The sequence below is a fragment of the Alligator sinensis genome, unplaced genomic scaffold, assembly GCF_000455745.1.
Source record: "Alligator sinensis unplaced genomic scaffold, ASM45574v1 scaffold608_2, whole genome shotgun sequence".
Taxonomy (NCBI): Eukaryota; Metazoa; Chordata; order Crocodylia; family Alligatoridae; genus Alligator; species Alligator sinensis.
This window is the reverse complement of record NW_005842527.1, coordinates 864,265-886,372: the sequence shown is the minus strand read 5'-3', so window position 1 is coordinate 886,372 and position 22,108 is coordinate 864,265. Positions and strand designations below refer to the sequence as shown.

Here is a 22,108-nt window from a genome sequence, read left to right as displayed (position 1 = left end):
CCGTGGCAGGACCCAGTGCGGCATGCAGGAACCGCATGCCGCGCCGGCTCTTGTCAGCATGGCCCAGGTCCCAGGGCCGGCTCCTGCCTCTGCCCCCTGCGCCTGCTGGGGGTGAGGACCTGGCCCAGCCCCATGTGACTCGCTAGTCCAGCCTTGCACTTTGCTCCTGTGCACGCCTCCTGGAGCCGTGTGACCTACTCCAGTGCAAAGCCAAACTAGCAAGCCTCAGGGATCTGGGCTCAGCCCAGTTGGGCTGCAGAGGGGCCCCAGGGCCCGGCTGGGTCCTGCTGCCACAAGACCAGCGCTACTGTTAAAGGTTAGTTAGGGACCCTGGGCATGGGGGCTGGGGGCCTGTGGGGGATAGGGGCTGTGGCCCTCCAGGGTGGAGCTGCGGTGGGGGGGCCTCTAGGGTGCCTGGGACCCTGGGCAGGGGTTGCTGGGACCCTGTGGGGGATAGGGGCTGTGGCCCTCCAGGGGGTAGCTGGGACCCTGGGCGAGGGGGGGCATTCCATGTGGTGTGTGGCGGGGACTGCACCCTGTGGAGGCCAGGGGACCCACCCCTCCTGAGCAGCCCCCACACAAGGTCCCCCATACCCACAGTGCCCCCAGCAGTTGCCCCACTCCTGCCCCCAGACCCACCCACACCCCTTCCCACCACCTTCCTGCAAACACCACATACCCCCCATCACACACCCATCATGTGTGAAGAAAACCAAAAGCACAGATCAACACATAGGTATTTAGAATGTATTTTTTCATGATGATAGAGACACTGGTAGGCTTCCAAATTGCTCTAACATTGTAAATATACCAATAAAGCATTTACCCAACTTATCACTGTCTCTCTCTCTAGAGGGGGGGGGGGTATAGAGTGATTTTTTTTGTTTGTTTTAAATGTGGGAAAACATAGATTTGGGAGTATTTTAAAAAATGGATTTGGGATGCTGCTGCAGTAGTCCAGCTAGCACAAGGGGTAATGTCCCCAGGTATTAATTGGCTGGGCCCCAGAAGCTCCAGAGAGCAAGTAGCCCCGAGCTGCTTGCCAGGGCAGCTTTTTGTATGGATGGGGCCAGGACAGGGCAGCTTCTTATACTGCTGGGGACAGCACAGGTGCTGGCCCCAGGCTCTAGCTCCCCTGCCTGCAGATCCGGGAGGAGCCAGCAGGGTTATTTTTCCCCAAGTGGTACAATTTGCTCCACACCAAAGCGCATGTCTGATCACATGCGCTGTGGCAAAAGGCCTCGGCTCAAATTTGCACTGCTTCTGTTTGAGCTGCTGCAAGCGCACATGCTTGCATGTGTGGATGCGCCCTATGAGACTAAGTGAAATCGGGTTTTTGCATGAGTTCAAGAGTCTGCTTCTAGGATGTATATCTTAAAGGAATGTTTTTTGCTTGCCATGTAGATTTGAAAGTAGAATCTTGATTAGTTTAGTATGTGGTTGGAGTGGTTAAAAGATTAGGTAGTTTCTAAAAATACTGGGTTGAAAAATATAAGTGCATAAAACAATTAGAATTACCATATCTTTTCCTTTTTAATGTAAATCTGTATTTGGAGGGAGGAGGAGGGGCTCATAGGGAAGGTAAATTGACTTCAGTGTTTTGGGAAGAAAATGCTCTTAAGATGACATCTTAAGTTTCATTTCAGATATGTCCAAAATCTCTGATAGAATTTATGCCAGAATATGTCCTTCAGATTTTACCAGTAGTGTCATAAGAATTTTAATACATCTTTTAAACCTGAAGAGTAGACAATATAAGAAGTAACTTAAATTACAGTTTATTTTGAGGCTGTGAGGAATCCAGCATTACTTGCTTCCATTGTAACCCTGATGTGCTGTTCAGGTTTTTCCATTTGTTGTCCTTTGACAGGGAATGTATAGCATAACAAATTAATATACAATTTCTTTGTTAACGTTAAATCCTGAAGAGCACGTGGAAACATGATCAGTTTAATAGTGGCATGGCTACAACTATATTTTTTTAATGACGTCTTTTTTTTTTTTTTTTTTTTACATCTACTTTTTGGATAGTGTTTGGTTGAGAATCTTCATAAATTATGCAAATTACATAATGAAGATTGCACCAGTATTGCATGGTTTAGTATAAGAACACTGTTTCTAGTTTTATATTACCATTTATGTAGAAGGTAGGGCAGAGTGGCACTTTCCAGAGTAACCTGTTCGGAAAGTCATAAGCTTCATAGGTGACTGCCTATGAAAGCTTATACCTCTCTGAATGAGTTAGATTTCTAAGATGCCATCTTGCCCTGCTTTGGACTTTTTAGGCTACACTGTATCCTGAACTGCATTGGTTTTTCAAAAAGTAGCATCCCAATATGCAACTTACTGTATTTTTGCTCCTCAAGTGAGATAAGTTAGACAGTGAAGACTGCAGGCATGCTTTACCTTCAGTCAGATCATCCTAACATGCCTTTGGAATTTCTGATGTTTGCCTTTGCACCATGATGTTCTATAAAGAGATTTGAGAGAAATCCAAGTCTTGACATGAACCTGTCATGCCCAGGTTTGATCTCCCAGAAGCAAATGCATATTAGGGTTGAGTTCAGTCCCACTGGTGTTGCAGGCTGTGTCAAAACAGAATGCTTCAATGTGGCAGCTTATATCAGTATTCTTGGTAGAAGAAGATATTGTGACTATTTTCATAGAGTGTCCCAAAATAACTGTAATAAGACTCTATTAATCCTAACTTTACTGAACAAAGAGAAGCTGTAAGAGCTTGGTTGCTGAGGGTAGAACATTACTTATGTGCCAAGGACAGTTTATATTTTAAACCAGGGGTGTTCAACCACTGGCCTTTGGGCCAGATCCAGCCCTTGTGTCTAGAAATTTGGAGACGGGGAGCGGTGCCAGCATTAATTGCTGCTCCCATGCTGTCAGAATTCTGGATGTGTGGGGAGCCCAGTGGGCTGGATAGTATGGCCTGGCCGTATGTGCTAGATCCGGTCTGTGGAGCTGGGGTGGCCTGAGGCCATATCCTGGCATGTGGGGCCAAGTTTTGGCAGCACAGGGTCTGACCCTGGTACATGGGGTGGCAGGTTGAGGCCATGCAGGGGCTGGAGGGATCTGGCCCATGGACTGGCCTCATGTTATTCATCTGTTATGGGGATGAAAAGTTAAGCACCATTGCTTTAAACTCTTCTACTAGAGGTAGATTTCCTGGCAGTATCCTAAGGCAATATTTTTTTTCTTTAGGTTATTTAGCCATGTTCCAGATTCACAGAAGTTGATAAAGACACCTCCCCTTTTGAGGTTTCTTTAATGATAAATGGAGATAACTCCAGAAAGAGGGTAAAAAAAACTTGCATAGATTTCATAGATTTCATAGACATTAGGGCTGGAAGGGACCTCGGAAGATTATCGAGTCAAGCCCCCTGCCTCAGGGACAGGAAGTCAGCAGGGGTCATAGGATCTCAGCAAGATAAACATCCAAATTTCTCTTGAAGGTGTTTCAAAGTAGGTGCTTAAACCACCTCCAGCAGCAGTCTATTCCAAACCTCGAGGGAGAGCCTCTCTCTACAGCAGAAATACAGTTCCAGAGGAAAAAACAGCTGCTGCATTTTCTAACACTGTTTCTCCTAATAGGGAGGGTGGAAAATAGAGTACTAAAGAAGGATTCCTTGCCCTATATCATTTTTCCCGCCCCCAATTGGTTGCTAAGTACTGTAGTATTTTTGACAGAGCAGTTAACAACCAGAAATTTTTCTTCCCTCACACACTTAACCACCCTACTACAAAAGAAGGCTATAAAATTTTCTTCCATATATCTGAGTTTACCTGGAATCTCAGAAACCTCAACAGATATTTATGAATTACTTTGAAGTCCAGCTTATTGATGCTGGGGAATGTCTTGTCCCTGCTTAAAGAGAAGCTGATATTTGTTTTTCTGCCTCAGTGGTTCTTAATCTTTTTAGTGAGGCTGCCCCTTCACAATTTTTTTTGAATGCGGCAGCATTCCCAGTTGAAAACCACTGTTGCTCAGCTTACCTCAGTGGTTCTCAATGGGGTGCCACTGCTCCCAGCTAAAATGTATACAGCACATCTAATGCACGGCCAGACCAGGAAGGGCTGAGGTATGTGAATATATTTCCCTTGCATTAAGGTTCTTTGACTATAAAGTAGGCAAGAGAGCAAGGTCATACTGCAGTCCTTCCTGGTCTGACCCTGGACAGTGTTTCCTGGAAAGAGGTGCTTGGGACAGGTGGAACTGTCTTACACCCCTTGTTTTTCCAGGAGGATTATGGAGGAGGGCTGTACCAGAAAGGGCTGAAGTACAAGACAGCTCTTCTTCCTGCATTAGGGCAAGAAAGCGCATATGTTATAGCACCTATGTCACAGCACCACTGGGGGGGTGGTCCTCATGGGACCCCAGTTGAGAACCACTGACCTAAATACTGTCTATGTGGAAATAAAACCCATTCATATCAAGTATCTCCTAGTGTCATGTGGGGAACAAATTGTTTCCTGCTTTTATGCCTCCTTTTGGACTGTCACTGCACTGGGTCTCTTCAGAAAATAGCTCTGTCATTGCAGCCTAACTCAGATGCACACAGGTTGACCATGGGTCTCAAGTGCTTGGACAGTTTGGCTGGTAGAAAATTGGACCCTGTGTACTCCAAAGGGGATATATTTGCTTTTTATTCTCATACTATTCTGGTTGTCACATATGTCTCAAACTTGGATTGTAGTGCTCATTGACACAACCTCTAGGTTGCATGAGTGTTGAACACATGGGAACCCAAATTTTGCATGAGTGATCTGGAAATCAGTGCAGGAAGATGTCCTAAAAAGCCTTCTGCTAATGCATGAAGAACTGTCTGGTAGAAGTCCTTGGAGATGATGCTATAGTCATTTACTACATCAGGAAAAAGAAAGCACATGTAGGCCAGGAAGATGTTATTCTGGTATATTCATCATCATATTCACCTGCTAGTTGTAGCCTTATCAGAGAGAAACAGTATCTTTTTAATTTGCTTTTTCCTCCCCACGCAACTGCAACTGTAAATACTTTGAGAAATCTTTTAGTAAATCTGACGAACCGTGATAGAACTTACATTAATATTAAAAATTATTTCCGATTTACTTTTTGATTATTTTTTCTCATGTATGTTTGAGAAAATAGCAAGACAAGTGAGAGAGAGCCTCTTAACTTGCACCATAAATAGTATGTAAATGCAGTGTCATGTTGTGCCAGCTGCTGAAGTACATGTCAGGTCAGTCTCTCTTGAGTATTGACTCCTACTACAGTATCTCTGTTCCTCAAAAGCATTAAGGAATTGATTCTCTCAGTCAACATCCCTGCATGGTAGAAAAATGTTATTCCCATTTTATTGATGGGGAATTGATGGATAAAAAAGATGGATTTTGAACAATACAAGCATAAGAAATTGGCTTGCTAATGCAAAGAAACGTATTGAGCTACGTTTTGATTCAGCGGTAAACCATAAGACCATGCTTATTCTTACCCAATTTTTTCAGACCCGTGTTTCTCTTTCTATTCCTGAAAAATAGTGTCTAAAATTCAGAATTACAAATGCAGGTGAGAGGGAGTCTTAAGATTTAAGGCTCCCTGCCATTTTAAGCTTCCTGCCTATTGGCTACGTTGTATAACTTTGTAATATTTGCTTTTGCATTTACAAGTTTCAGTGAAAAGAAGGAACAACCTTAGTAGGTCAGATCTTTTGTCCAGAAAGTCCAGTAGCTTTCTGACAGTGGTCAGTACAAGATGATTCAGAAGCAGATTCAAGAATTCTGCAGAAGCAGTCTTAAATCTTCCTACAAGGAAATCTTCTTAACCCAGGTTATATTTATATATAAAAATTCTGAATAATTTGGTTGGACATATAAATCCCCTATTGGCCAAATCCTCTATTGAATCTTAGTGAAATTTTGCTCAACGTTGTGTGAAAAGTTTAATTTATTAGATTTTTGGTTTTTACTTAAATTCATTTTTACTATGGAATAGGCCAAGGTCCTATTTATCCTGTTCTTAGATTTGGGCAAGTTACTATGTTTCTCTGCATTCACTTTTCTCATTTGTGAAATGGATTCTTATTTATGGTGATTTCATAGATTTCATAGACATCAGGGCTGGAAGGGACCTCGGAAGATCATCGAGTCCAGCCCCCCGCCCAAAGGGCAGGAAGTCAGCTGGGGTCATAGGACCCAGCAAGATAAGCATCCAGTTTCATCTTGCAGGTGTTCAGTGAAGGCGCTTGAACCACCTCCGGTGGCAGGCTGTTCCAGACCTTGGGGGCTCGGACAGTAAAGAAGTTCTTCCTTATGTCCAGCCTGAAATGATCTTGAAGTAGTTTGTGACTGAACCCGAAGTCTGGGTGTGGCAAAATATTTCTTTTGCCTTCCCTCCCCATGTGCCAACACAAGCCTTTGATAAAGAGACTACCCATGTGCAGTCAGTCTCCCTGTTGCTTCTATGGGTGCGTCCCCATGCGCGCCCACATGTTTCCCTGGGTACAGATAGCAGCATGTGTGTTTGTCCCCAGGGGATGCCCCTGCACACGTGCTGTGGTGCACACCAAATTGCCCCCGAGGGGGTGAGGGGGGCTGCAACCAGCAGCCTTACTTGGGGCCCTGGGGGTCTTCCGGGGCTGCAGAGGTGGCGATTTGGGCGCACAGAGCCTGGCCAGCAGCTAGAGAGTGGCTCTGGCTGGCCAGGCTCGTTTCCAGCAGTGTACACCACAATGGTTTGTTTTGGGGTTTTTTGGACTCTTTTTTTTTTGTTTTTTGTTTAAGATACCAGGATTTCCCAGTATCTAATTTTGACTCCATACTGCAATATGGTATGGCAAATCTTTTCATGTATGCCGTGTGTGTTTTGTGGCACCTCAAAAGCCTGTGAGGCACTGCAAAGCACATGTTTCCACTCGTGGGGCCGCAACCTTTGCATGTGCCCAGTGAACTACACCCCATTGATCCTTTGGAGAATAGAATAGGCAGCTTCAGAGCAAAACATACGTCAGGAGCTCAGATGTGTTGCCAGATTGAATTTTGATGTCTTGGAAACTTAACCCTGTGATAGTCATCTGTTGGTTTCTCTAGGGAAACCCTTAATGTCTAGTAGAATGTGTGTATTGTCTGACAAATTAAGATGAAACAGTTAGATAAGATGTATGGATAGGAGATAGCAACTGCAGAATAGTCATCCTCTTGTATTTTTTGGAACGTGATTCATTAACAATCCTGTGAATACTGAAATTTTACACTGGGTGGAGTGTGGTTTTATTCTGGGATCAGATGCTTCTTTTGCTTTCTTGATGGCTCACTTTGTTTCATAAAGTAGAAGTGGAAGGAATAGGTGTGCGGGATTCTGGAATAGCATAAGGGGCTCTGACAGACTGCTGATGTTCTTGGGAGGTGCTGTTATTTTAAAAGAGGCTATTTCATGCTGTGCTCTCTTTGCTGAACTTTAAATGCCATGAAGTTACAGTCTGCCAAAGAGGATGACTGCATCAGAATTTTTGCCGGCTTTCAATCCTGCTGGTTGCCAAGCATTCCTACAAATAGTAAGCTGTTGTTGTCATAGTGAAAACTTGCAGTCTCATGTGTTCCTTGTTCTCACACTCAAATGCTAGGTCTGCCTCATTTCACTAGAAAAAAATCAGTTAGAAAGGTGGATATTATTAATTTCAGTTTTAGAATATAGAAATTAATCAGTTTCTTCTCTTGATTTCTGCTAAGCTGTCCCTAAATCTAAATGGTTATAAAATTAAAATGTACACTATAGAAATATAACTTGGAACAAATACAAAGCTGCTAGCGCTATGCAAAGCTTCAGTCCCTGATTCAATTTGGTGGCTGAATCTTTGAATCTGAATCGAAACAGGAGACGTTTTAATCTCTCTGAATCCAATCGGAACTCTCTGAATCGATTCAGAAGGATTCAGTGATTTGGATATAGACACAGCTTCGAATAGTTTTTTTCTACATACCTCAAGGTACCAGGTGGCTTGTGAATGCTGCGATGGTGGGGTGGGTGGAGCATCCCACAGGAGCGCAGGGGGCTCCCCAGCACACTTGACAGCAGACCTGGAAGTGGACCAGAAGTACTTCTGGTCCACTTCCGTGTTCGCTGCTGAGCATGCAGGGCCTTCGCCTCTCCCCGGCGCTCCTGTGGGATACTCCATCTGCCCCAGCATCGTAGCATTCACGAGCTGTGCCTGATACCTTGAGGTATGTAGAAAAAACATTTAAAGCTGTGTCTATGGCCGAATCTCTGATTCTCCAAATTGGCATCGAATCTTCAAATTTGGATTCAGCCAGATCGAATTGAGGACAGAGATCCAAATCAATGAATCGAATCACTGTCCCTGATTAGGGCCAAATCTGAATCAAATATGGCCTGTTTTGCACACCCCTAAAAGCTGCTGGTAAAAGGATACAATTATTGACCAAATGAGTTGCCAAGAGCAGGTCACTCTTTCATCCTGCCTTTTGCACTGAATCCTTGAATCTCTATTCAAAGACAAGCATAAAGTTTCAATCTTTTTCAGAGCCTCCAAGTTATAAGTCACTGTTTTGTTGTGGCATTGCCTAGCCTACAATTTTATTTTGTAATCTTTGTACATGTTAAAATGTCTGCGCTAGATGTTCTACTGCCGTTAACATACTAAACTAAGTCTGGCATTCAGTTTAACACATGCTAATGGCAATATGCCTTGCCTACACTAACGTGCTTATATGTTTTTAAAGTAATAGGTGCTAATACTCTACCTCAGCTGCCTTGGGAAATCAACAAGCATATCTATAACCATACTGTTCACTTAGTGTTTTGTACATGACCCCTCTATTCTGGAGCATGTGACTTGAAAATAAAGTCCTTTTTTGGAAATACGGATACTAGAATAAGCAACCGTTTGAAGGGGAAGTTAATTTTTACGGTAACAGAATTATGATTCTACTGTTGCTATGCCAGTCAGTTCCCTGCAGATAAACCTAAAATGTTAGTGTCAAAGGCCAGTGTCTGATCATAAGCTGCTATGGAACAATAGAACAAGAGATGAACATCTTGCTTTCTGTTCTCTGACTATCGAGCTTCTTTCTGAAAGATTAGTATGTTATATGAACCCTGGCACCTTGCAGCAAAATATAAAACCTGCTATTTCAACTTGGTTCTCTCATGTTAATCACACAAACATATGGACAAGCAATGCCTCTTATGCTTAAGAGGCACTCAATTAGTATGCTAGATTGGTGTATATGTAGAGGTAAGGAGCAGAAACTGCAAAATCACATTTGACCAATCCTTTATAACTATTTCTTTTATTATAAAGTTATCTAGAAAATGTTAATCATCTTTTAACAAGAAAAGTGCTAAATATAATAAAATAAGACAATAACTGTTTAAAACTGAAGGGGAAGATCATTTTAATGCTGTAAAAATCAGACTTCAGCAGAACCACTTCTTAAAGATGTGTTGTCAATTTACTTTTTAAGTAAAGAACTTAATAAGTAACAAAAATTGTACTTGCACGCTTAACTATAAATTCTGGAAGACAATTTGTTGTTCTAAGCAGTTTCTTTAATTGCATCGAGGAATTATATTTTGGATTTATCTTCCAAATGTATTAGAATCAAAAAGGTTCAGGAACTGGAGATGGTGGTTCTGTGGCACAAACTGTTCAACTATGTTTATTTTTTTCTAGGTTGGTCCCAAAGGGCGAGTTGTAGGAATTGATCATATTAAAGAACTAGTAGATGACTCAATAAATAATGTCAAAAAGGATGATCCTACATTGCTGTCTTCAGGAAGAGTGAAACTGATTGGTGAGCATCAGATTTCAATATATTTGGTGTTGCTTATTTTCACTAAGTGGTTGCAGCTTAATTGCTTAGCTTCCCTTCAGGCCTTTTATAAGCATCCCCCTTCCATGTTGGGTAATAGTTTGATTTTTCTAGAATTTTAAGAAAACATTCAGAATCTATGCTAAATATACATTTGGTTTAATATGTGTAATAAAATGCAGCAGATCTGAAGAATGAGAATTTGATGCAGGCTTAATGTTTTTATTTTTTTTAAAAACTGTACTTCCAGCTTCTTTTAGTATACATGAATGAGCTTCCAACTTAAACTGGAGCAATATAGCAAAAAAATTTCATGCTTGTGCAGTAACAGTGGTGACATTTTGCCAGTAAGCTTCTCAAATGAAAAATGTACTAGAAAAACAGTGTGTACTCATTGAATTGGTCTGTCCAGAGTTTTTAAAATGTATTGATAGCATCTCTCGCTCTCAGGACTTAATATTATTAATTTATATCAAGAAAATAAAATCAGACAATGAGAAGAAAGAATGCTAAAGAGAAAAGTGATTGTTTTAAAACTTACTTTGGTTACAAATCAGCACTTAATCATCATGAATATTGATGTCTTGAGAGAGAGAAATTTGGAGTGAAAGCTCTGTCTTGTTGATAACCAGTCTTCGGGTGAATTCTTTAAAAATGGTTTTGGGCTGGGTCACTAGGTGTTTTAGTAAGAAAGTTATGAACACACTATTTGTCTTTATATTTACTTTTCTCTGTTCTTTTGGAACTTTATAGCTAAATTCTTCTCAAGTCATTTTTGGTTCTTTTTCTGTCAGTGAAGCTGTTCCAGATCTCTTTGAAATTAGAGAAATGATACACCAAGAATGTGCCTGTCTTATGTCAGCACATTTAAAACATCTTGTTTCTGTACAAAAATACTCCTGGTGGTGAACCATAACAAAGACTTTCTTTGATCAGGTTTAGTCATGACATGGTTTTCTGCTGTTGCTCTCCACTGGTGAAGTGTCAGTCATTGATAACACTTGCAATGGCCACACTAGTAAAAATGGTTTCTCACCTTGCTACAATACCATCCACCATTTTCTTCATAGGGAGCTTGTCTGTTCTGTTTTTTATGCTCCACTGCATTGGTGTTAAGTTGCCACTGAATTGTATGAATAATGGTGTAAAGACATGAGAGCTCAGCTATTTGCTGTTTTGACCTGCATCCAACACTTTATTTCTTCACCTCAACTGACTGTACTATAGGAAGATCAGTCTACCAGTGTGCTGCCAGTTATACAAAAGCTATTGTGCAGCCCAGGATCCATCATGGGTGTGGACGGGGGCGCAAAATAAGATCCAGAATGACCACAGTTGAATGGCAGACATGGATTATGCCATAGGAAGACAAATGGCCGATGACAGAAATGACAGCAGAAAGCAAGTTATTGTCTGATGGCTAGGACCAAATACTTGGGATTTTCTCATGCTATTTTGCCCACCCTTTTCTTGTAGATATTACAGCAGCCCTTAATAGCGAGGGACATGGAGGAAAAAGTGTCTTTGAACTAGGTGGATTAAGGGAATTAGACTGGTCAGAGCTTGTTTAGTAAAGTTTTGGGATCTTGGAATTGATGTAAACTGATAGGCTATTCAGATAGAAGTTGGTGTGTGAATTCAAATATTTGATTGTTGGTCTGTGGCTTTCCATGGTTGCTGATGACACATCTTCTACTGCTTCAGTTATGTCAACTGCTTTACAAAAGCTCCAGCAGAACTTTCTTACTGAGCTAGGAACAGGAGCAGAATATTTTTTAACCTCCAAGTATAAGAAATACCAACCCTGAAGGGGCTTGTAGGTTTTCCACACAACATTCATGAACTTTCTCAAGGGGTTTTTGAAGTCTCTCAAAACCTCAAAGATCTGGCTGAGAACCGAGAGTTAGGTGTCCAGAGGAGACTGCAAGTGAAGGAGTATTAGTGAACACTGAAACAAAGCAAAACCACAACTTTCCTGCTCACAGGGAAATATACTTACTGCTTTGTGGATAGACTACAATAGCACAATATCAGCAGTTCAAGTCTATTGAAAAAGACAGACAAAAAAAATTTTGTGTAAAATTTGTATGCTAGAAGACCTCTTTTTCAAAAACCTTTCACAGGTTGCATGTTGCTTAAACTCCAGATTAGTTGGTAGAAATGGATACTGAAGAGACATGAGATTTGCTTTTATCTTTTTCCTGTGGGAATTGAGCACACTGCTTCTACAACAGTTGTCCAAGTCCAGAGTGAGGCCAGTTTTGAACTCCTGGTTTCCACTGGGTGTTGAATTTATGGAATCAGGCCAGGACCCTTTAACCTTTCTGTCTACTCATATTAAGTACAGATAGTTTTTGGTTTTTGTTTTTTAAAGAAAAAATAACCAACCCCAAAATCCAGGTGCTTTTAAATTTCTTTGAAAGCAATGTTAAGACGTTTGCTTAAGCAGCACAATAATACTTTAAAATCCCAATACTTAAAATGTGGCTGTCATATTTAATGACTGTGTTATCATCTCTGATCAGAAGATAGAAGTGATTAAAGTTACTTTACTCTTAAGTAGTACAAAATATGTTTTAAATGAGTATTTTCTCTGTGGCATCTATATCTGCAGTCTGAATGCCACTTACACTCTCTTGTTAGTCTGTTAACTTTTACAAATGAATTACTTTCAATATAAATGGACACCTCTGGTTGTTATTGCTCCAGCAGCACTTCACATACTATGTAGATGCAAATTCTTTGGTTGAATTACTTCACATAATGCAGCTAAATGTGACAACTCATTTTAAATATCACGCAGTTTTGCTCAGGGCCTCAGATTAAATTTGAGCATAACATTTATATGCAGCTGTGAATGGTCTGAATATTTTAAGCTCTGTTCTCCCCTCTACACATATGGAAAAGATAAAAATATTGCTTTCTTGCAGTGGGAGATGGAAGAATGGGACACACAGAAGAAGCTCCCTATGATGCTATTCATGTAGGAGCTGCAGCACCAGTTGTGCCCCAAGCAGTAAGCGCCTTGTTTTTATGTGAATCATTAATTTCTCTGCTATGAAAATGTTGTATTTTTTTTCATTGAAATACTGGTAGAGCTATCCAGTTGGGGTCATGAGTGCATGCACACAAACACACACATGCAGTGTTAAAACATGTTTCTAAGTAAGTATATTTAAAAATGGTGTACTTACTGGATCTTCATTATTAACTAGAACTTTTAGTGCAGTAAATGAATGAAACTCCTTTTCATCAAGTAATAGGTTGTAAAGTTTAAATAGGTGCCTAATTTTTTGCATCTTGGGTTTTCAGGGATTGTGTGGAATGTAGAGGAAATATGCTCAGCCCTTGCAAGGAAAGGAAGTGGGTTATGTCACTCAAGGTTGATAAAGAGCCAGTGTTTATGGCCTTCAGAAAAGTGTCATCCCATTTTTTGCTGGTAATGATGAATACTTGCATATGAGTGTAAATAATGACAGTTTTCTCTTTTTCTACTTTGGGGAAAGGAGGAGAAGTGATGGAGTTAAATATTGTGCTATTGTCGAAGTGTCCACACATTCATTAATATGCAGTTGTTACTGCACATTTATTTAGTACTTGTACAATCAGGTGCTAAATAAACGCGCAATAACCGTAGTTACTGTGCAGTAGCACCAGCAAATGCCTTTTAAGTGACGCTACTGTGCAATAGCCTAATAATACTGCACAGTAATGTATTAGCATTGTTTGTGCTGTGATGTGCTACCATACAGTATTATTAGGCTACTGTGCTGTTAGCGTCTCTTGTAGACGCATCCAACATTATTATTATTATTTTGTATTTAAGGAAAGTTCTTGGTATGGTAAGTATCACAAGTCTTGAACTGTTGTTGAAGATCTTTGGAAACTCCATTAAATGATGCTTTGGAACTAAGAATTTGCAGTAGCGTGGAGAGGTTATCCATTGCTAGATGTTGGTTGATGCCTTTGTAACAAAACGTTTCCAGGAATTGTTGGCAGATGTAAATTTTAAGTTTTGTTATCTTCTGAGGTAAAAAAAATGTTATAGTGAAAATGCATGGTTAAATGCTTTTGTCAAATGCGTATTTGTTTAACTTTGTAAGAGACTCCTTTATTTTATAACAGCATCAGGAAAATTGACACTTCATAGAAGCACAATCTAGTTATAAAAATGAGGTTAAGTACCATGGCAAAAAGTTTCTTTTTTCAAGTAGTTCCTATTCTAACGCTCCATCAAATAAATTGCATTTTTACTCAGATATCTTGTAAATGAACTCAGCCTGTTCACATAATAGGAAATGGATTATATATTATACAGCAAAACCGGTTGGGTAATTAAGATATCTTTCTGTAGTTTATAATTTAATTAAACATTTTGATCTCTGGGATAATGCTGCAATTCACATATCTTGTCATGATCATTGAAGCCCTTGTTAGACTTAGTATATGGAATCAACAGCAAATAATGAGCTGTTAAAATGAACAATTTAGCAAATAGAATTTTCTGCATTTCATTGTAAACAAGACTTGTTCCATGACTGGATAAATTCTCTTCTTATGGAAAAACTTGTGCTGCAGAAGCATAACTCCTAAGAATTTTATCTGTATCTGAGATGATTGTTTTTCCCTTAAATTTCAGATGGTTACTTTAAATGTTTCGAAAATACAAGTAGTTATACCTTAAGGTTGTACTACTGTTTTTTCAGTAAAATTATTGTCCTTATTCAAGCTACTGTATACTGCGTACAAGGTAAAATAGCTCTTGTTAACGCATCGTCAACCGACGATGCAGTTTGACTTGTACTTTGTGCAAAAATACCTTGCTTCTATGATAAAAAATACGGCAGTTATTTCACCTTCTGCACTGAGTTATATTGCACTTATCCATATGTACTCTGATTACTTCTATTTGTTATGTTCTAGCTTATAGACCAATTAAAACCTGGCGGAAGATTGATATTACCAGTTGGTCCTGCAGGGGGAAACCAGATGTTGGAACAGTATGACAAACTAGAAGATGGCAGTGTCAAAATGAAGCCTCTGATGGGAGTTATATATGTGCCTTTAACAGATAAGGAGAAGCAATGGTCCAGGTGGAAGTGATTTTCTGTTCCACTTACTTCTGCCACACACACACACAAGGTGAAAGGGTGTGAATTTTAAGCAGATAGACTGCAAGGGCTGCCTTTGCTGCATTGCTTTCTGCTCCATACCATGAAAAGTGAGCACCTCTACATTACACCACCATGAGGAGGTTCTGCTAAGTTTTGAGTCTAATTTAATTTAAAAACAGAAAAAATATTGCATGAGTTGCACTTTGTTTCATTTGAACTCATGGCTGTTGGAGGCTTTGTTGGTGTGTTGAAGTTGTATTTTATTCATTGTTTAGAACACAGTGCTTCCTAAGCTTGAACTTCCCATCTACTGGAGCATGTTTGCTAGCACAGGTCTCTAAGTTAAAATGTAAAAATACTTTAGATGAAATCAAACACTATGTGCTGTGCTTCACAGGACTGCTCTGTTTATCATAACCTTCCTTTAGTAGATCCAGGAAAAAAAGCAAGTTTCTAATTTGCCACTTAAACTCAAGAGCCCACAAGTAAGGAAAGTTCTTGATGTTCCTTAGTAGGGAATGATATAACTAATATTCAAATATTTTATTTCCAGGGCTTAAAAGTAGCAGAAAGTGTTTTACTCCATGCCCTCCTAAACAAAAAACAAATGCTTAATTGAACAATGTTCAAAAAATGCTTTCTCAAACATACCCTATCTGACTGTCACTTGGGCATTTTATTATTCTCCCAAATAGCAAGCTGCCAGTCCTCATCAGTTTTTAAGAAGTCGTTTTCAGAGGTAGACAAACCTTCTAGTTGTTTTTTTGGCTCTCTGATCTAGCACAGACACAACACAGCTGTCAGCTTAAACCATACCAGACATTAGTATGCAAATGAATGAACCAGCAGTCCCAGTTTGTTTCCTGGATAGAAAGGTTTGTGAATGCTTCGTTAATTGAAGTGTATACATGCATACTGAGTTCTTAAGATAAATTTTGAGCCATTTAACTCTTTTGTTTTGTTTTAAGCGTGTTTTTTTTTTTTTATTCTTAAGTTACTTTCAGTTATGGCACACATTTTGTGCTTTGACATTTATCATTTAAGTTATAAAAATGTTCATAAAAATAAACAAATAAAACAATTAGCTTCACTTGCCTGCAGCTTATTGAAGCCTCATGTTAGTTTTTGACTGATTACCATATCTCTCTAGTATAAAGCTGCCACTTATAAGCCAGGGCAGAATGAGTTTAATGAGTTACTGCCTAGTTGCAAATTAATTTTATATTCAGATAATTTTTTCAGTATTATTCAAATGAATATCTTTCCCCAGCAGGCACCCAGTGCTCTGTCAGTACCACACTGAAGAGTTTCCTGCCTTTGGCCCATGCTTTGGATGTTTCCTTTTTTGGCCTGTTTCCACTGCTGCCGTATCTGATATATTTGGCTCAAATTTGGACTTTCTCTTCTGCCTCCAGAAGTTTGAAAGCTTCTTTGTTTCTAAGCAGGAATTTTTAAATGTTTCTTTCCCCCCCCCCCCCCCCCCCCACCCTGTTTCCCCCCCCCCCCCCCCCCCAGCAATTTTTATTTATAAAGTGCTTTTGAAGGATTTATGGAAGGCAAGGGATTGCTTACTTACACTTGTAACAGTGGTTGCAATGGACTCAGTATTGAGATCAAAAGGGCATCAGTGGCATAGATGTGTGCTGTGATGCCCATTCTCTCTGCAGGGGAGGGATTGATTGCTCCATTCTGCTGTCTCCTCAGTGTTTGTGCTTTCCTTGCTGCAGAGGGGACAGCAATCTTCAGTGAGGGAGCAAAGCAAGTATAGGCAGGTGGCCACTGCAGGGTGGGCCACTGAAGACTTCTTTCTGGCCTGCACCCATGGCCAGGTCACCAACAACCATGCTGGCCAAAGGCTGCTGACCACTGATCTAGCTCGCTAGGCCAGTGTTTCAGCTTCTTTCCTCCCAGGGACAGGATAAATAGCTTTTCCCAGAGTTTTCATGCCTCCAGCTTCAGGAGTTATATTCTGAGAGAAACATCCAGACCAAGAGACCCAAGTTGATGTCAGTTACTCAAAGGTACTATGAAGACAAGCCTGCTATAAGAACCTGAAGAGTTATGATTTCTGATTTAGGAAAGTTTTGAATACAGTCCTTCCCCCTTTTTTAGTTGATATATATTACTGTTTTATTTTTACAGCTGTATTATTCAGAATCGTTTTTTGAAAAGGTAGGCTACAAATAATAGTATTGGAGTGAATTGAGTTGGATTCCATTAGGACCTTTTCCCTTGCACTGATAACTTGTTCCTACTTTGGACAACTGTGAATTCTCAAAAGAAAACGTCTTTAATTTTATGGCCCAGTTGACAAGTAATGCTCTTTATCTGCTTAACTAAAATTGATCTTTTTTTGTGTGCATGCTCTGTTCCAAACTCCTTTCTCTGTCCTAAATTTACAGTCCCAGGTGCAAACATGTACCTTTAACCTGGAAAACTGGATACATATGCTTCTCAGGGGGACTAAATTATTTGGAAAGTACTAGCAAGAAGCCATTAAATACACAGTCAAACTGAGCAATCTGCTTTTTCCCTTCAACTCTTTCAAACATGGAATGAAAACCCTTGCATTTTTTGTCTAATAGGTATTCCTTCTGGTGGCGATCTTTTGACTCATTCTTCTTCATCTGGAATTATTTCTCTCAGTTATCCAGATCACAGGTCAACAGATCTTCAGTCTGGTTTTTCAAGTTGTTATCAAAACTTTGAACTTTTGATAATGTCACTGTCTTGATGTTTTACTTGGTTGAAGTGATTTGCAGAAAGGGTGATCTCTTTTGATGTAATAAATGAATAAGGCTACCTTCCTCCAGGTATCACATTTGCAGTTTTTTCTGGATAAAGAACAGGTTTCCCTTGCTTTATGCAGGTTCTGTAAGAGTGAATTTGCTCTTATGCGATGACCCTTTTTATACCAAAAATTCGTTATATATGAGGTAAATTCACTCTTATGCAATTGGTGTGGTGGAAACCTGCAGTCAGCTGCTCTGTGCGATGCATTGTAGGAGTGACACACCAAAATATAGTCTCCTGTGTGGATCTGTGCTCCTTGCTCATTGTCTGCAACACGTGTTTCTGTAGTTGCCATCCCTATTATGATAGTACCCTGTGCTTGTGTGTACTGTCTGCTATTGGTGAGTAACCAGATTGTCTTGTAAAAGTGGTAGAAATGGGTCTGCAGGTCAGTACAGTCGAGGTCTTGAAACGTATCCCTAGTAGTTGCATTGTAAAGTGGGTTCCCTTTATGCAAATTTGAGTTATGTGCCGTTTTCCAGGAACACATATACAGCATTAAGTGAGGGAAACCTGCAGTGCTTGAAGCAGCTTTGGAATCTGAAATTTCACTCTTGCATAGTGGTCCACTCTTTTAGCTTCCTTTCTGTCTGAAGCTCTCTTTAGCTTCAGAAGCAGTTGGGCAAATTGGATCTAGTCAGGGTAATGTTGTTTATAAAGAACAAAACCTTTGTGGAATTTGAATGTAGTCCTTGTTCTATAGGAACATTCCTAAGCGAATGAAAGGCATGTAAATATGCAGCTTTCAACATTTTCATTCATTTTGTTACTCAGTAGTTTTCTCTTTTCAGGTATGGGGCACACTGTATTAAACAGTTCCTGAATTTACCAAACTTTAGCTTTGTCTGTGTATTACAAGATAAGTATATTGGCTTTATCTGTTGGGATTGTTCAGATAATCCCTCCATCTTGCTTTTCAACTCTTCCCATAAGTACATACCAGAAATTTTCTCTTGATCTTTGTTTTGAAGATGACTGCTACTGCTTGTTACTTCTCACCAGTACTAGAATGAAGGAAAGTAGGTACCCATGAGGACAGAAATTGTACAACTTTGTCTCTAAGGGGATGCCCACTGCTATGTCAGAATCTACACTCTGCTGGTCTAGGAGATGAGTCAATTCTGATGATTTTTCTACTTATTTTTATCTATATCATTGGGTCTAGATGGGAGGGAAAGAACATTGAAGAGCATTTTTTTTTCTTGGTCCATTGATTTTTTTTATTTTATTTTTTTTAAGAAATTTCTTTTCCTGAATGTTGTTGTTTTATTTTTTCCTGAATATTGCTTTATTTTATAGGTGGTTTTTTTTAATTCAGCTGTGGCTTTATACCTGGGCTCCAAACATGAATGTATGTCCCCTCAAACATGCCATCATAGAGCATTTGCAAGTAAAATAAACTCACAGGAAATCTCTCTGAAGAGTGGTTCAAAGGCAAGAAATTCTTCAATATACCACACATAGAGCAGCAGGTACCTACTTAGAGGATTAAATTGCAGGTAAGGGAGCTTAGCCTTTCACATACAGTGTCTTAGTTGTCTGCTAAGTTTTTGACAAATCAAGAAGTTTTATATATATAAAAACCCCCAAAACCTTTCATACCTCACCCTTTAGAAGATAGCAGTTTGGCTGGATGAACTTTTTAAAGTAGTTCCTATATAATTTAGGACTGTCCTATTTTCTTTGGTGATTCATTAAAAGTAACACCCCAAAAAAAGAGAACTTGTAAATAGAGGGTAATCATACCACAAGCACAAAATAGCTCGAGTCTGCAATACGTTTTTTATTTTTTGATATTTTGATGGAAATAGACTGAAATTTGGCACTGGTGGAATTTTTTTTCCCAATTTCATGCTATTCAAAATCAATTAAACGTTTTCAGTTAAGAAATAAGACTGATAATATAATGCATTGCTAATTGGATACCAACATAAATTACTTCAGTGGAATCAAGATTTTATCCTAGTTGCATCTTCATGTGCAAAATACTCAGTTCATCTTTGAAAACTTTAAAAATAATATATATTTTTGTTTAGAAGATGTTCCTTACCACTGCTTCAAAGTATTGTAAAGGAGTTAGCTGCCCAGTTCACAATTCAGTTTCATAGACTGATCAGTAAGATGAGCATTTTCAGTCTGATGGGGTGGAGAAATTTTTTTGCAGACGGCAGGGTCCTTCCTAATTTAAAAGTCTGTCCATCTAGCATACATACATCATCTACTGCATCTTAACTTCAAGATACAAAACCTGGTATCTTAGGTTCTGAATTCAGTGCAAATTGGTTGGGGTATGAGCACTCTAATAGATTGAACACTGGTTGAAATAGTAGATGGCAAAGTAACAAAAAGTGTTTAATCTTGGGATGTACTTCTAATAGGGTATTTCAAGGATACATGTTGAGTCTAGCCTTATTTATCTCTAATAATCAGGAGGTTGGGAGAGCTGACAACTTGTTGAAGATTTTGGAAGGTGTTGCAGCCATCACAGAACAGATGCAAATACTGAGGCAATTTGAAACAGGGCAACCTAGTAGGATGCAACTAAGGGAAACAACAGTTAACATAGGTAGGGAAAATAGTCCTACATCCTGTAGCAGGGAGAACGGGAAAGGATTAACACCAAATCGAATCAACAGGTTTGAACTGTAAATGTAAGGGTAATCAATTTATGCTCATCTAGAAATTTAGTTACACTTCCTTTTAATCACCAGATGAAATAAGATCAGGAAATCTTCCAATTGCTCCCTTTTAAATAAAATGTTCTAGTTAGTTTTTAAAGTTATTTTGCATTTATTTCCAGTGCTTGTGATTTTTTTTTTCATGAGTGCCAGAAATTAGTGTTTTTTCTCTGAAGTCCCACTTACTGGAATAGGTTATTTCTGGGGAATCTCTATTGTCTTTTCATTGTCCCACAACTGTGGCAGGAAACTTGAAAATATGAACTGTAAAGATTCCAAACACCAGAAAGCAAATACAACTCCCTAGGATTTATTTTTAAAGATGAAAGTTTTAAACCAGTAATTTTTTAGGTCTGCCATTATATGGGAGTATTTTGGGCACAGAATACTGGTTGTTCTGTGTCCTGATTCTTTAGTCTCCTTCAGTTTACCATGCTAGGTCAACACTTTCAGTGGCTGGAAGAGGAGACTTTAAAGGAACCCCCAGACAATTGGCAGATGGTGAGAAGGGAATAGATAAAGGCAGGCTTCTAGGATCCACGGAATGCCACCTCTGCTGCAGCACGGAAAACAAACTGAATTCAGCAGGCAGTAGGACCCTAGCAATGCCTCCTCTGCTGCTGTGGCTGGAACAGGCTGTCAATGCCGTGAGCTGCCCCATGTCAGATCTGGTCCATGGACTGTAGGTTGCTGACCTCCTAGGTTGTCTTTAGTCATTAACTTCAGAACAGCTGCCAAAATGGATCAGAAGTGACCAAATCATGAAATTCTTCCTACATGTGCAGTTTAGAAAACAAATGCTGTTTTCTGCAATACGTTGTAAAATTAATCTGAATTAATTCAGACAAAAAATTGAGAATTGTTACTTCTTGATAAAAAGTAAAGGACAAGTATATATGTTGTTTTTGATGACTTAATCCAGCATTGCTTGGGTTTCTTCTTAGCTTCTGTAACAAGGAAAAATGAAAGGCACAATTAAAATGCATAATATATGATGTCTTCCTGGGAGTTGATATGTCTATGTTCTGACTTGATCAAGGATGTAGCAACTGATAACTCCAGCAAAAACTCTTTAGACACCAATTGATTTACTTTACTCATTTAAAGTGGATTTCAATGTATGATTATCATAGTGTCACTAATTTGAAAGGGAGATGTGATAGAGTTTAAATGAATTGATAGGAGATTATACATATTAGTCAGGGTGTGCTTAACACAGCCCAACGTTAACTGTCATGATGTATATTTATCATAGTATCCTACTCATCATGCATGTGAATACTAGGAGCATGTTAGTGCTCCAAAATCATACTAAGTTATGCTGATGGAGAAAATTTCCCTCTCCCCCACCATCTGGCCCCCAAAATACTAAAAGCTGGCTTGCTACCACAAAAATCAGACTCTCTTTTTAAAGCTGTAATACTGTTTTTGTGCTAAGATATTGCACAAAAGCAATATTTCAAGTGTTGCTTAGCATCTAGACATGAAACCATGTTTGCCAGTGAACCTAAGTTCACTTACATTTTTCTGTTGTAAATATCAAATGGAATAAGTGTAGCCTAAATGTAATTCAAATTGCCAAGAGTAGCACTAAGTCTACCAGTACTGTATCATAACAAATCCAGCTTGATATCCATAGTTAATGTAGTTAAAATGAATAACATGACCTGGGACGTTTTGCAGAAAATAAATGGTTTGAAAACT

At 39.5% G+C, this 22,108-nt stretch overlaps 1 protein-coding gene across 1 annotated transcript in view; it reads left to right on the top strand.

Annotated features, from left to right (window-relative positions):
* Positions 1 to 22,108, top strand: part of PCMT1 (protein-L-isoaspartate (D-aspartate) O-methyltransferase) — a 49,363-nt gene that overhangs the window by 22,941 nt on the left and 4,314 nt on the right. Inside the window, exons 5-7 of the mRNA XM_006031763.2 lie at positions 9,681 to 9,801; positions 12,750 to 12,835; positions 14,743 to 14,912. Of these exons, the coding sequence (XP_006031825.2) occupies positions 9,681 to 9,801; positions 12,750 to 12,835; positions 14,743 to 14,912 (377 nt within the window). The remainder of the gene's footprint in view (positions 1 to 9,680; positions 9,802 to 12,749; positions 12,836 to 14,742; positions 14,913 to 22,108) is intronic.